Source organism: Gymnodraco acuticeps, unplaced genomic scaffold (assembly GCF_902827175.1).
Source record: "Gymnodraco acuticeps unplaced genomic scaffold, fGymAcu1.1, whole genome shotgun sequence".
NCBI classification, from domain to species: domain Eukaryota; kingdom Metazoa; phylum Chordata; class Actinopteri; order Perciformes; family Bathydraconidae; genus Gymnodraco; species Gymnodraco acuticeps.
In genome coordinates, this window is record NW_022991180.1 from 3,945,485 (window position 1) to 3,961,254 (window position 15,770).

The 15,770-nt window shown below is 41.9% G+C and overlaps 1 protein-coding gene across 3 annotated transcripts in view; it reads left to right on the forward strand.

Moving 5' to 3' along the window:
• Positions 1–15,770, forward strand: part of LOC117560929 (protein bicaudal C homolog 1-like) — a 69,129-nt gene that overhangs the window by 21,975 nt on the left and 31,384 nt on the right. For 2 of the 3 annotated variants that reach the window (XM_034238056.1, XM_034238057.1), the window contains exons 2-3: positions 4,042–4,088; positions 12,602–12,671. In XM_034238056.1, coding sequence (XP_034093947.1) covers positions 4,042–4,088; positions 12,602–12,671 — 117 coding nt within the window. Of the gene's footprint in view, positions 1–3,832; positions 3,927–4,041; positions 4,089–12,601; positions 12,672–15,770 lie in introns of those variants that run through there. The other variant, XM_034238058.1, reaches the window with a different exon arrangement.

The window sequence follows — 15,770 nt, forward strand, 5'->3', positions numbered from 1 at the left end:
AGCTCGGTAAAGCGTGGGGTCCCGTTCCCGCGTGTCTTGCCGCCACCGGGTCCCGGCCTGCCAGGGCGCGGGAATCCGGTTCTGCGGCCATCGCAGATACTGAGCCCCAGACCGACATGGAGAGGGGTTCACTCTCTGTGGCAGATGCCCCCGCGTCTTGACTGCCGGCCGGCAGGTCAGAGGACATGGGGGGGGTCCTGCTCCGACAGGCTAGCTTGGCGTGCTAGCCGTTGGCGGAGGCTCTTTACGGTGAAGCGGACACAATGTCCGCACGAGCCGGGGTTGTCGATAGCGCCTCGGGCGTGTTCCAGCCCGAGGCAGGACGAGCAGACCTGGTGTGTGTCTGTGCCCGAGATCTTCAACCCGCAGCCGCAGAGTCGAGCCACCGAGTCGAGCCACCGAGTCCCTGACTCCTCTGGTGTGAGGGAGAGGGGCGTCCATCTTGTTCGCCTCGTGGCGTGGAGAGGACCCGCTCTCAACAGGTAGGTTGGGAGAAAAAGAGGTAACCACCCTGTCCTTAATCCGGAGAAAAGGACGGTGTGGGTCTTTTATTCCCAGAGAATACTGACTGGTGTGGCAGTATGCTCCTTTTAATCCTTTCCTCCTCCGTGGGGAAGAGAAAAGAAAAGACTTCCTCGCTACCGTGGTGTCGGTAGTGAGGGAGCAAGCTAACGCTAGCTTGAAAAAATCAGACCTAGCTTACTTTCCGGGGAAAGAGAGCGGCGAGGTCGATTTCAACAATAACTAGCGTTAGTAATTACCGTCTTCCTGCGAAGCAGAAGGAGTAGCCGGCAAGCGCCCGTCGACCGAAATGGATATTTGGGTTCAGTCTGTGGACCGTGAAGCTTGTCCGGCTACCATAGAGATGTGCTCTGAAGCGAGAAGAGGTGTTTGAATTGCGCATGCGTTGTGGCGCAAGCTACTTATAGGGGGTGAATTCCCTGACGCTGACGTCAAGATCTCCAGCCAATCAGGATTGGCGTAATGAGATTGATGCTTCTGTTTGCTCCGCGATGAGGCGCATCCCATAGTGAGACATCGAACGGAGTGTTATGAATGAGAACAAGGAACATTAGCTTGGCCTACATTACCGTTATAGAAGGAAAGATAACAGTGATAGTTATGTTTCAGAATAACCTTTATTGGAAATTGTTAGAACAATCTCACTCGTCACAGGCTTGAGCTTCAACCTCAGGATCCATGTGTCTGTGATCCTCTCCAGAATGGAAGTAGTCGTCACATACAGAGCATCAACTAGTTCCTGAACAGTGTCCTTCACATGCTGATATCCAAGAGAGGGAGTTACACAGTCACAAGATGGAGGAATAGAAAGCAGTATTCAATGTTTACTTCAGATTAGCTCCACGTCAGAAATGATCATGCTTGTCATATGTCCATCTCCATAGAGGCTGAATCATCATGTTAATCACATAGCTATCATATGCCTCAAACAGTCCTGATGCTCTTTTGGTAAAGTAACTCAAAAGTAGGCTAATATAAAAGTAGTGTAACTCATTACATTTAAGAGACAGTAATATTGTAATGTAACGTAGGCTATTACTTAAAAAAGACAGTAATAAGTAATTGTATTACATTTTGGAAGTAACTTGCCCAACACTGCAGATGATCCAGTCATCTCGTTGCTGCTTTCGGGCTGCGAATAAACAACTTGTGTTTTACTTTTAGGCTGTCTGAAGGTATGACCGCTATCAAAGCTACTATACAGATCACATTAAGAACAATGTACAAATGTTATATATGTATTCAACTTATGCCCCACTGGACTTACTTTTCTGTGGTTGACCGTTACTGTGACATATCACTATAGCCACGGAAGATAGTTTGTGTGTTTCATTCCGATGCATCAAGGTTATTTTCATGTATGTAATTGTTTTTCCTGCACAGTCTTGTTGTGATGAGAGGGATACAGGTTTTTCATTAAAAAAAAACAGAATTTTATATCACAATTTAATCGGAGCTGATCACAACTTGTCATGAGTGATCCAGTCATCTCGATGAGCGTTCGGGCTGTGAATAAACAACTTGTGTTTTACTTTTAGGCTGTCTGAAGGTATGGACAGCTATCAAAGCTACTATACATCACATTAAGAACGATGTACAAATGAAAGTCGGACACAAATATATAACTTAAATGATTTATTCAAGTTTGCAATGTTTTGAACAGGCATCCACACAGTCACCTACTTTGTAATGTTCGATACCTCCCTGTAAGCGTCACGATATCCACCTCTCACCCACAACCTCACATACGAGTACTGAATGTGCATCAAAGTGATCGTAGGAAGGCAGATATAGCAAAAGATGAACGTAAACGACAAACGAGGCGATCGACATGTTTATTTCCTGGTAAGTCAACAATGGGTCCTCAATGTACACGCCCCGGATTCCTATGACGAAAATAATAGAATGTCGCCAGTTGTCATGACTCAAGTTATACTGCAACAACGGCACTGAAACAACCGACACTTTCAGAGACTTTTAAAAGGAAAGAGAAACTGCCCCAGAACAGTGAAAAGGCCAAAAAAATAACAGCCAAGATAGCTGAATTCATCGCGTTGGATGACCAGCCGTTATCTGTTACCTTTTTTTCTCTTAATGCATTGCATAAAGATCGGATCAGGAAAAATTGGTATCGGCAGATTGTCAAAATCAAATGACCGGAATCGGATCGGGAGCAAAAAAAGGTGATCCGGACATCCCTGCTTTTTATTTTTATAATTCTCCCTGTGGTTGCAATTGTGATGTTTTGAAAATGATAGGGCTGCAAAACACAACTACTCACTTCACAATTGATCAATTTGGTAACTAAAACAAAAAATGAGGACAAAGGGTCATCATCATTTCCAAAAGAACAAGGAGACCACTTAAAATAGCTTGTTTTTACCCACCAAAAGTCCAAAACATTATTGAATTAAGATATTGAGTTTCCTATCATATAAGACAAACAGAATCAGCCCATAGTTACAATTGCGAAGGGGTAACTAGATATGCCTTAGCCTATTTGCATGAGAAACAACTTACACAGTTAATCCGTTGTAAAAATAGTTGCTGATTTATTTTCCGTCTCAATTGATTGGCTAATCTTGCTCGGCCAACGCTAATTTAAATATATACAGTTCAACGGTTCATTGGATATAAAAGCATTGTCTTCATAGGATGACTTTGATTTTTTTTATAATCATAACATCGTTCTTGAGGCAAGCCTTTATGCCTGAACTGTGCAACCCACAAGAGATATACTGCAGCTCCTGACCCAGATTCGCTCAGACAGCAACAGATCCACCTCGAGAACGCTGACTGCAACGCATCATTAAACCTCCATGTTCTCCCGAAAGGCAGAGGAACATGAGAGTTCTCCTTGGAGAGCAGATATGTATTTTGCATCAACAGAGCGGCCACAGTTGAAAGGACTTGCAGATGTGTTGGAGCAACGACTACAGGCCTCATTGGTTTTGGTCGTTGGCGCTCTTGTTTCTATCCAGCTTACCGTATCAGCTGAATTTCTTGGCTATTTCACGTGAGAATGTGACTAAGTGCTTATTTTGTTTACAGGTGCTTTTGAGCTTTTCATATACTGTAACCCCCAATGACCAAAGTGTGTACAGTATGCTGACAGATACATTACAAAAATGTTAAAGCCTTTTAAAGAAGTGTGAAAGGAACACCAGTTGAGCTAAGTATGGTATGAAATACTTCATTAACTCTTTCTCTCCAAAATACCCAAGTATTTTCCCTGTATCCATCAATTTGTTACACGGAAGCCGTTTCCCATCTCAAGGATTATAGAAAATGACTGTGAGCATTCCTACCTATGAGCAGTATCAGGATCCATGCCAAACACAATATCCAAAGAAATGGAGATCCACCATAAACACTGCTCTGAGTGAGGATACCGTGACATTGAGGTGACTGGATAATCGCTCTGTGATTGAGCTGTTAAGGTTACACTGCGTATAAAAACTGAGTTGGCTCTATGTGGTTTGAGGGATTTATTTGTTCTCTTTCTCTGTCTCATTCTAGCTGCCTCTGAGGGGAGAGTGAACGGCGGAGAGGATTTCTTTCAGGAGGTGAGTGTGTAGTCTGCACTTGGACGGTGTTTACTTTGTCTATGTGTTGCGTTCAAGCCTGCCGAGCATCACTTCTCTCTTGGTGAAGGGAGCAGATGTCAGGTGCTCCTCCAGTCACTCGCAATTACAAATCAAACCAAACAAAAACAACAGAACGATGCTGACGCTGAATCACTGCAGGGCTCTGATCCTATAACACAGCTGACACAACACAGTGAGCCTTTCTCCCTCAAATAATACACCATATTACACCAGATCATTTATTCAGTATTACATGAGAGAGAAGTTGAACACAGGCATGCTCCGGCCAGCTCTGCCTTTTCTTTGTCACGGATTTAATTAGTTAATTCTCTAAAGCCTCATTACATCCAATAAAACTAGGATCTGCCTCGGTGAACTTGAATAGTCTTGAATGGTTTTTCACATCACAACTTGCTCACATTGTGTCATTGCTGCTCCAAGATCAGTCAAGTGTGTGACCCTGTGTGGAGTTAAATATTCACTGTAGATGTTGTATAGTTATTTTTATGAATCAATTATCTTTTACAAAAGCTACAACTACAAGGATTAGTTTTTAGTACTTTCTATTAAAGCCTCAATTTCTCCAACAATTAACTTTGAAATGAATCTACATTGAATAACCTTTTCCCCAATTAAGAAATTATAAATGTATGCTGTCAATAAGATACATTGCTTGTCAGCACACTAACAACCAATCACATAACAGCATTAATCTGTTTTCTAACAATTATATGGCAGACCTTTTCAAACATTTCACAAGAGAATATTTTTGGGTTATTAATAATGTATCTATTTAAATAGATTATGTCTAAGATGAAACAGTCCTTGTTTTGTACAGGTTATACATCAATTGAAGGGAAATTAAAAGATTCTTTAGAAAAGTGAATGTAATTAGGATGATAAACACTTTTGCCATATTGCTCAACCCTAACACTGACACAGTTCATTTGCAGTTATCATTAAGAACATCCCCTTTGGTTTATTTCTTGTTTAAAATCCAGCTTCCTGTATACGTTAAATTCCCTCCATAGTATGTTAATGGCCTGTAATGAAATACATGATGGACAGCGGTTTGTTTTAGCATTCCCCTTTTGTCTATTTTCCGTGTTTGGTTTTGGAGGTTAGAAAGCTGAGTTTAATGTCAAAGAAGGAGGCAATTTAGCTGTCTCTGAAGCAGTTTTCTAAAACCAAGTAATGCAAACCAGGCGCCTCGAAATTCTCTTCCTTTTGGAACAAAGACTCAACAAAGACCCTTGATATACTGTAGCTCTGTCTCCACCTTTTTTGGTCAGGATATAACTGTAAGGTTTTAGATATCCAGTGTAGGTGTCTAACTCGTTACACAAAGATATTCTGACAAACTAAGGCTGTTCGTGTATTGACTTTCAAAGTCACATATTTTAAAGTCTCTGGCTTGAAAGACTCTCACAGCTTGTTCAAAGAAACAGAGGTTATTAGAGGAGAAATTGTAAATTAGTGTGCAGCTGTTTGGGTTTGCATGCTGGCGAGGAGCAGTAAAGTGCTAAAGTCATGTTTTTATTGTAGAATTTCCATTTGGATAACTCTATATAGTTTCCCTCTGATAGCGTGATCACTGTACATGCCCAATTAAAGTCAGGAAAATAAACACTGAGTGCGCCTGTGGAACGGTATTGTTGAAAGAAAATGGATGAGGTGTGTGAAATACCTTGGAGTTGCTGAAAATGGAAACTCTTAGTTTGGCTGCTTCCTTGCCCGTCCAACACACCCATGTACTTCACACACTCAGAGAGACTCATAAAGCACAGCCATAGCAACTCTCTCACTAGGGTAAGGTAATTTTTGACGCACAGGCTTTTAAATATTAGCTCTGGGAATGAGATTTAGAGTTCATTCTCCAATGAGCAACATAATGGTCCACCCCCACATTTTCTCTACAGGCGGTGGTTGATGAAACCCTCTTACTCACTGTCTGTTGGACTTCCTTTGAGTCCTGAGCAAAGCTTTTATAATGGAGCACAAACAGTCCTTCCTCCTCATGTTGTTGATAAGAAAGTTGAGAGGAAAGCAGAAAGAGTGGGACCACAGGAGGGTGCCACAGCTGGGAAATAAGCATTGTGCAAGTCACTCCAGCTCACATGGGGAATCTGGCCAGCTTCATGTCGCTCTTTCTGTACAGTCTTGTTTTTGCCTCCTAACTCTTCCTCCTGCTCTTCCCTAGATCCTCCTCCCCCTCCTGCTGTTATTTGATAATTGCATTTCATTAGACCGATGCCTGATGTGTCATTGTTATCAGTCTGGTATTACGAGGGATTTCTCTGCAAATTAATTGCTTCAAGTGAGCAGTTCATCGTACGGTTGTGCTTTGCCATTTTTGGATCGAGGACTGTTAGAGTGTAAAATCATGGCACAGACCACTAAGCTGTTTGGAGAGCTGTGCAGAAGTTGAGCCGCGGGACAGCTGAGTGCCGAGAAGCTCGGCTGGTGAAGACGATAACTGAACCACAGAAGAGCTTGGAGTGGATTTGAGTTGTGAGATGTCTATGAACCTCTTGCAACTTGCTCTCTGATCCCCCTTCCATCACTCTTTCCCAGGAGCTGTGGCTCTGTAAATAATGCCAGGCGGGATGTATAAGTGCCAGTTCACTCAGATCTCAGGCCAGGCATAATTCATTTGCTCTATAGCACTGAAGCTTCTTGTATTTTGCTCCTCTTGGGAAAATAGGAAAACAGTACCATCGAAACATAATGACAAATGTTTGTGTTTTTCATAGAGGTTCAATTAGTTTATATTGCTTTATAGTGTCGTTTTAGTTGTAGGCATAACTATGCATATGTTAGTAGTAGCCCGAGGTGTTAGGGGCTTTAGCTGCGAGTTAGCACTCAGGTTGTTAACATGAACTCAGTTATGGCTGTGGAGTCTCGTGGGGATGTTTCAGTGCATGCTGTTCCCTCAGTCGGTCTCCTAACTCTGCCCTCTTTACACCCCTCTGCAGTCCTCTGTGTCCCCCTCACTCACTCACTCACACACACACACACACACACACACACACACACACACACACACACACACACACACACACACACACACACACACACACACTCAATCCAGCTGAATCAACAGCTGCACCATTGCAATGCAGACCAGGAAACATGCCTCTGCCATGTTGATTGCTGCTGAGCTATAGTAGCACACACATCCAGAGGTACACACACAGTCACGTGTGTTGAACACATGTGCTGTCTTTCAGGAACTTGCCTGTTTGATTTCACGTGAAGCCCTTCACGGCTGCAGCTGGAAACCTATCATCGTGCCATGAAACATGATCAGAACCTTAGTCATTTATGTATTTATTCATCTCAGAAAGGGCGGGGTTGTTGAGAAGAAAGGGTGAAACCCTAAATATATAGGTAACGTAATTTGAGCAAATATCTTGACCCATTTGAGAGGTATTTGCAAGCCCCTCCATAAAAATAAACGGCTTCCACCCTTTAAAATGGTGTGTGGTCTGTCAGAAATCAGTCCCATCTGCACGTTGCTGCCAAGAACAGCAATGCTGGACAGGAAACAGGTCTCTCTGAACAAAACTCTTTCAGAGAAAAAGTTGATGAGGCATAGCCCCTAAAGTTTGATCATTTAGGGAAAGTATAATTGGAGTTATTTCAGATGTGTTGCTTTTGTCATTTTTATCAGAAGCTTTTACTTTACTGGGTTTTCTAAACTGCGTAGCTGCTAAAAAAAAGATTGAAAAGCACATTTCCATTGCAGCTTATCACTTTTTAATGACATATGTGGAACTCTGCCACACTCGTCTGCCATCCGCCCCCACGTTGCCACTGTAATTCCAACAGCCTCTAAGAGGTTGCGGAGGTGTCGTTTCTCTAACGTGTGGATTTTGTCAAGGAGGCGTTCCATTTAAAACCAGAATCATGTGTCATTGTCGCAGGAGAAGAAGTCAAAACAAGGGACATTTGGAGGCAAAAGAAAAGGAGTTACTTCTTATCACTGGGAACATAATGTCCTTTTAATGTTGTTATGATACTTCCAGCTGTTGGTGTGGGCACGTGACTTCAGTTTATAAAGAAAAAAGTTAGCATTAAGCCACAGGGTTTTTGTGATTTATTATGCTTTTACCAGATGACGGTGGGAGGGTGTCATGTTGTACATTAGAGTAGCTTGTGCCTCAAGGTAGTAGGAAACCTAATAACACAGAACTCATCCATTTTGGTTTCAGGCCTACATTTTAGTGTGTGTAAAACCAATCTGAGTGAATAGACTGATAATATTATGTTGGCACTGACTATATTGCAGATAGGAGGGAATGTTTCCAGTTGGAGCACATCAATGGGGGTCATTAGCATGCTGGATGATAAAAACTATTTTCAGCTTAGTCATATTAAATGATACCACAAAAGAATCCTTAACAAAAATAGTTGAGCGAGCTCATCTGAAAATAATTCTCATTTTATTTCATAATTGCACAAAATGATACTAAAATTCCTTTTGTTTTTGTGATTCACTCAAAAGAAACTGAGTAAATGCAGAGCCACACGCAGGATAGAATGACTGATAGCGTGTTTCTCTGCTGCTAGAACATGATGATAATACTCAAAGAAATCCATCTTGAGCTTAAGAGAGTGAAGGAAGAATGCAACAAAATATTAACTGTTGTACAAATGTGTTTTGCAATGATTTTGTTGGCTTAAACAGATCTGTTTTATGAGCGTTTCTGAGCATTGCAGAATCTTGTTTTTCTAAAGAACAAAGAAACTGCCTTTTTTTAAAGAAGAATTGTGTGTCCTAAAAACAATGAACATCTTGCTTTAATGAATCAAATGGTGCTGTTTAAACTAATTGCGTTTAAGCTTGCTCTTCTAGTGGCAGGGTAATGGCCTTAGCAGCTCATTCTGTTGCTCGCCTAGGCTGTCCATTTGTGTATGTGATTATAGGACGTTATAGGAAATCAGTGAGGCTTGAAAGGGCTTCCACTCAACCATCATGGACTCTGAGTATATAGCTGCAAAGTAAAGAGAGGCACGCATCAGGCCTTTCCAAGCTGTCTCTCTGTTTTACAGGTACGTGAGACTGACAGTGGATAAACTGTCAGAATGTGTTGCAAAAGATGCCAAACAGACCACGCTGCTTCCAGGAGAGCATATGGAGGAATTTAAGCACTTCCCTTTTGGATTTGTGCACCACATCCCATAGGAGTACAGGCTGTATTTGTTATTATTTGGCAAGAAAAAGTAGCGGATATATTTGTAAAAAAAGATATATTGAAAGCTATTGATTGCTGTGCTATTTAACGTCCTATCTTCTCTGGCAGTGCTGATGGCTGTTAATCCACCTTCTCTTTCATTTGGGGCTCATTGCTTAATGCACTGAGCCACCAAGGAAAATTAAGTGCTGCTCATCATGTAATGAGTGGAAGTCGTCCTCGGGTGAATGATCACATGGTCGAGGCTTAGAGAAATTCGAGAAATTCATATCTTCACCCTAAAAAGACAAACGCCTGGAAAGTAAAACCAACAAAAATGCCGCAGGAACTTTTTGAGAAAACAAGACTTGTTGAAATCCAGAGCATAACGTTAGGAGAGATCATTTCGGGTCCTAATTTTTTGGAAGGTTTGACAGTTTTTCCTACTTATTCTTTTTTCCACTCGCATCAACCACTCGTGATGGCGGGCATTTCTCATGGGGCTTGTTTGTGGATCTGTAGCCAGGAAACCAAGCAAGGTGAGCTTCCTGGTGTTCAGGGTGGGGAATAGATTTCCTCTGATTGGAACGCTGACAGCGTCTTGACCAGCTCCTTGCTGTTTTTATTTTGTGCTGCCAGCAGTTTTCTTTTTTCACATCCTTGCATGTGCTTGTGGTTGCGATGACGAGACTTGTCAAAGAGCTCTTACATAGATTGTTGTTGGCATTTTTCACATGCACCAAAGCCAAGTGTAATGTTTTGTTTTTGTTTTTTGGGGTGGTGTAAGGGTGGGAGGATTTGGTAGTTGAGCAGAAACAAAGAAATGTCTGGAAACATCATATTGGCTTATATCATCAGACATGTTGAAACTACTATTGACTTCTCTGGGTTTCATTACTTTTACTTTGACCATTCTAACATGCTCCATTTTACATCATCATTCATTTTAACTTGTTTTATAGGTTTACTGAAGAAATGAATATTTGTCAGTACAAGAGAAGCAGTAGTGAACAGTTGTCCACACTGCAAACCAAGCCAAAGCCACATTATCAATCAATCAATGTTTATTTATATCCTCCTGGGACCCAACCCATTGAAAATTTCCACTGTAGTGGACATTTTTTTAACATGCATCTCCTTTTACTCTTTTGAGCTACTCTATCAATCCCTGATGTGCTGTACAGAGGACATCCTGATCTTTCCAGTGATATGTCATTGGTAAAAATTGCATGCTGGGAAGTTCCTCTTTCTTTTCATCCAAAATGGCTGGCATACGAAAAACAAAATTGTATAGAAGCAGGAGGAGAAGTCAAATATTGTTGAATAATTGTAATTTTTACCATGAAAATCATATATATTATTGTTTATTAACATGTGAGGAACTATATAATTAGTTCTGAAAGCAATTAAATAATTCAAGTTTTCAAATAACAGCCCTTTTATAAATGTCCATTCTAGTGGACGTCAGGAACATCTTCATGGACTTTATGACTCAATATTGTTGCAGGAGACGGAACTGAAGCAGACATTTTCTGTACCAGATAGCTCAGGGAGATTAATATTTTGAGCTCTCAGATGATGAGAGAGATGAGGCTTTCACACCTGGGATAGAAGAGGGTCAAGAAGAAGGGGGGGAAAGATGCAGGAGGCTCCATGAGCGCACAGATAGATACATACACTGTAGAGACAGATAGGGACGAGCTGGAAAGACATGGCCAAGAGTAGCACTTATGTCTTATTGTTGTTTTTATTTTAAGTGGAGCCATGAAAAATGAGAATTGCCTCAGGAATGCAAGCTTTGTTTCTATGAGCATGGTCAAATGGAGACCACATCCATAAAACTAGTCAAAATGACCCTACAGCCCGTGCTGACTGGAGTCAATGAGGTACTTTCCCACTACATTGACTACAAAGTCTTTGAAGATCTGGAAAGATTCACCAAAAACCAAACTAGTTTTTTAGTGACCAAATAAACAGCAATGTTCAGATCAATTACTTATTCATGTTTTAAATAAAGGTGAATGTATTATTGTATTAATATCACTCTATAACCATAATACGTTACATAGTCCATCTGTTAATTTTGGCTGTCTTTTCAAACTAATATGGTCCCGACGTCCTCTACAGTGGACATACTGTAACATTTTAAAATAAAATAAAAAAAGTCTAAATTGCAAGATGTTTTTTTAACCCTAAATAGGTAGGAAATCACAAAAAAAAGGAAATTGGAAGACACTTTTTTTCCTCGGGTCCCAGGAGGATATAGCCCACTCTATATCACAAATGTTTGTCTCAGAGGACTTCACAGTTTGTACAGAATATTAGTATGACAATACAACACCCTCTGTCCTTAGACCAGAGTCCTGCACGGGTCTGATTTTCAAGACCCGCTCCCGCCCCGCACCCGCGACGTGCAATACCGAACCCGCCCCGCTACCCGCACATATTGCCAATTAGTTCCGCAACCCGACCCGACCCGTCGGCACAAGATCCGCAACCCGACCCGAACCCGCATAGCCTATGAGCAGTGAAAACATGCAATTATTAACACACGCAGTTTCATATTTGTCTCAGAAAGCGTGGGATGTTGGTTATTTCCTCCATCTAGGATGACACCAAAAGCCTCCCAGACGTTGGATTTCGCTCTTGAGGAAGTGTTATTGAAAATGCTGTATTCTCCGCTAGAGAGCTTCACCTCAGCCATTTCGAATGTGGCGCGCACAGCAGCAGATTGATGCGCTGCAGAGGTTATGATTATGCGCGGTCCCGCGGGGGGGAGGTCTGAGGATTTTAAACATTAAACTAATTTACTATTATTTTAATATATTTATTATGCAATACCCGCGACCCGACCCGCATCATCTTTGTTTTACCCAGAACCGAACCCGGAAAAAAGCGTTTGAAAAAATACCACCCGCGAATCACCTTTTTTGCAGATCACCCGTCGGGTACCCGCGGGTACCCGACCCGATGCAGGACTCTGCCTTAGACCCTCACATCGTACAAGGAAAAACTTCCAAAGAAACCCCACAGTTTAAAGGGGAACATGGGAGAAACCTCAGGGAGAGCAACAGAGGAGGGATCCCTCTCCCAGGACGGACAGACGTGCAATAAAAGATAATAGATTTACAACATAGGTAGTCCAAATGTTTGAAAATGCGTGTGTCTAATAAGACATAGACACGTTAAGACAGAGTAAAGGACCTTGATTATCCTGACTAGAGCCCAATAAAATGTGTGTATTTGTCTGTCAACACACTGCCAGTATTGATGATTGTGATAAGCTAATGTCAGCCCTCCTTCCCTCTGTTCCAGATCATGGATGAGACCCAAACGCAGATAGCCTGGCCGTCCAAACTGAAAATCGGAGCCAAGTCCAAAAAAGGTGACTAGTTTTTCCTTTTCTTTATATCCCTTTGTAACCCTTTAAGATGATATTCCTACAGGATCCATGTACTCCTAAACACTTTTTCCCTTATGCAACCATACATAATGTATGAATCGGTTTTAACCTGCCACAAGTCCACAAACTCAGGCAAACGTTTTTATGACTTCCTTTAACACATTCTTGAAATACTGTTGCCTACTGTGTATCTAACAGAAATGCAAAGTCCACAACTAATTGTAAAGATGTTTAACGACAAAAGAGCAAAACTAAACCTGATGTGTGAATGTGAGGTGACAACATAGCTGTGTTAACTCTCCACCAAACATAGGTTAATGACTATTTGTCAGTGTTGCTTTAACCAGAAATATGTTCTAAGGAAAGTAATTGGTCTCAGATGGACAATAAGGAAGTGTTTCAAGGTTGCACTATCATTCATTATTTAAAAGTTGAATTGAGTCTGAAAACATGAAAGCCAGTAACTTTATCTGTGCTAAGGAATTTGTATATTTTAGCTGTGGAGGAAGAGGAGGGTGGGAGTTGTATTGAAACCCGCTCGTTCTTTGGCCGAGTTGTTCTTGTTGCACTCTGTTACCAATAAAATATTATCACGGTTATTTAAAGTTCTTCCGGGAGGGGGTGAGACGGAGTTTGAGGAGTAGGTGTAGCTGTGCCCGTTTTGTTGTCCTCAGGAGAATTGCCGGTGTGCGTCTTCAAGCCAGATGTGGAATCCAATGACATTATGTAACTTCCTCACTCGCTCTGTATAGAAAATAGTTGACGGGGTTACATCAGAATCTGCAACATATTTTCCTCTAGATACTTAATCAACTGTAAACCCTGGCAAGCCACTCACACACAACCATCCATTCATCCGGGTCATTCATTCACAAAACCTGCCTCCAACACCACCTGGAAATGATGTTCTGTCGACGATATTTAAAATTCTGAACCATGACTTGTAGCCTGATGGATTTTTCCCTGTGTTGCGTAAACTGAGAGCAGCAGAGGGGAAGAATGTTGGCTAATCACATCTTACAAGCGAATGATTTTGTGGTAGAAGAGACATGTAGATTTGACCATCTGTTTTCGCAACCTGTACTCGTGAGAGGGAAAGAGAGAGTGCACGATGGCTAAAAAAAGAATATTTGACTCCTTACAGGGTCAAACCAACTTTCTCTGCCCCTAAAATAGCTGATGAAGTGCTATAGTTGGTTCAGATTATTTTGAGTTAGCCTAATCCAAACTCATAGGGTGTGAGTTTTCCCTGTTTTACTGGAATTCTGCATGAGTGCTGTCTTTTATGTTAGGTCTGGAATTGGTTACACCCTGCAGGATACCAGCAGATGTGGGGGATTTGTATGTTTGTGTCCTCTCCTCATGCAGGGCCAAAATCTACGGTATTTATCACCTGCAGCTAGCTGTCCCTGCCACCTGCATAAGTGTGATAAGGCTAGTTGTTAGCCTCTGTGTTGAGCCATCATCAGCACTCTGTTACTGATTTAATACAGAGAGGAGCTAAGTCACTCACACATGACAGGTCCATGTTGCTCTGAGTGACAGAATGGCCAATACTTTGAGATGTCTTTTAATGTATCAAGCATGTTTTTATCTCTGTTTTTTGTCTTTCTACTTCTTCTACTTGCCAGTTGTCCGATTCAAACTTCCCGCAGATGTTCTGAATGAGAAACGCCAAGCCAAATGGACTTAATTCCCTTCATTTGTGTGGTATTTTCGAATGTAGTCCTCAGCTGGAAAAATGCTTTAGCTTTGCCAGCACGGAGCTCTGGGTCAAAAGGTTTCTTCTCCGTCAAGTGGAACTGAAATGTGTGCGACTGAAAACATTCAAGTTTTGCAGCTGCAAGTTTACTCTTGTTTTTGTTTGCTTTTCCAGCTGTTGTGTGAGCCAAATTAAGACTTAAGGTGTTAATTTTTTATTCCACAATCAATCATCGAAAAGGAGCATACACCACACTCCATTGAAAAAATGCGGGGGTGTTTTACATCACGACTGCAACACTCGTTTAGGCTGGCTAATATTTGCCAGATGTGCAGTGCAGGTCAGTCACTGGAAGGACCATACTCCCTCTAATGGTCAAAGTGGGTGCCACAGGAGGAAGTGGAGACATTTCTATTGTTCACAGCAACAGCTGTATGATGGGAAATGTTCCTGGAACCAGCTCTGAGACTGCGATGGGTCTCTAACCACTTTTGCTCTTTTTTCTGTTTCCTTTGTTTTGTTTTTGTCTCAGACTACAGCTTTAGTTCCTAACCTTCAGGCCTTCAAAGAGCTGTTGTTCCGCTCCAATGAGATCCAGCATCTCTTGTAGTGTGCGGTGACATTTCCTGACCCCTGTGACACTGCTGGCACTCTATGGTCCCCGTAGACTCCATTAAATATAGAGCTGAACCCCCTTCACATACCTCTAAAAACTGAATTTCGTTTTAGCCATCCCATGTTCTTTTACGTTCTACAGGAGACTGAGATCATGTGTTCTCATTGTATTGTGGGGCTCCATAGAGAGCTTCTTGGTTTGGCTTTTGTGAGATATAAAACATTCTGGAAATCAGAAACGTCCCATGTCATCACAAACATATGTCCTGGCCATTGTTTTTTAAGGGTTCTTATTTTTGTTCTGTTCTTTGCTCTTTGAAACTCAAAACATGCTTCCATGGGGTTTGCAGAGTTCCCAACGACTAAGAGTAAACCTGCCTCAGTGAGTCCTGACTGGAGCCCATACTGTAAATCTCAGATGCTTTAAGTGTGTGTATGGGGAGGGGTATTCCTGGAAGGCGGCTTAGTTGACTTCCTGCTGCTCAGTACAGTTAACACAGAGGCGATGGACCATGAGTGTGTAGTACATGCGTGTGCACATTTACATTTGTGTGTGTTCATGCATTTTCACATTTGCGTTCTCCAGGGGTCCAACATGCGCGGAGCCAGATGTTAGCTTACCCAACGCTACACAAGCATTAGCTCTGAATGCTTTTGGTATGCAGTGTTTGGTTATTTTATCTGAAGTATTAAGAGGCTGGCAAGGCTTCTGGGAGCACAGGTTACTCAAGCTATTGGGACCTTTACTTCTGTTGTGTGACCAC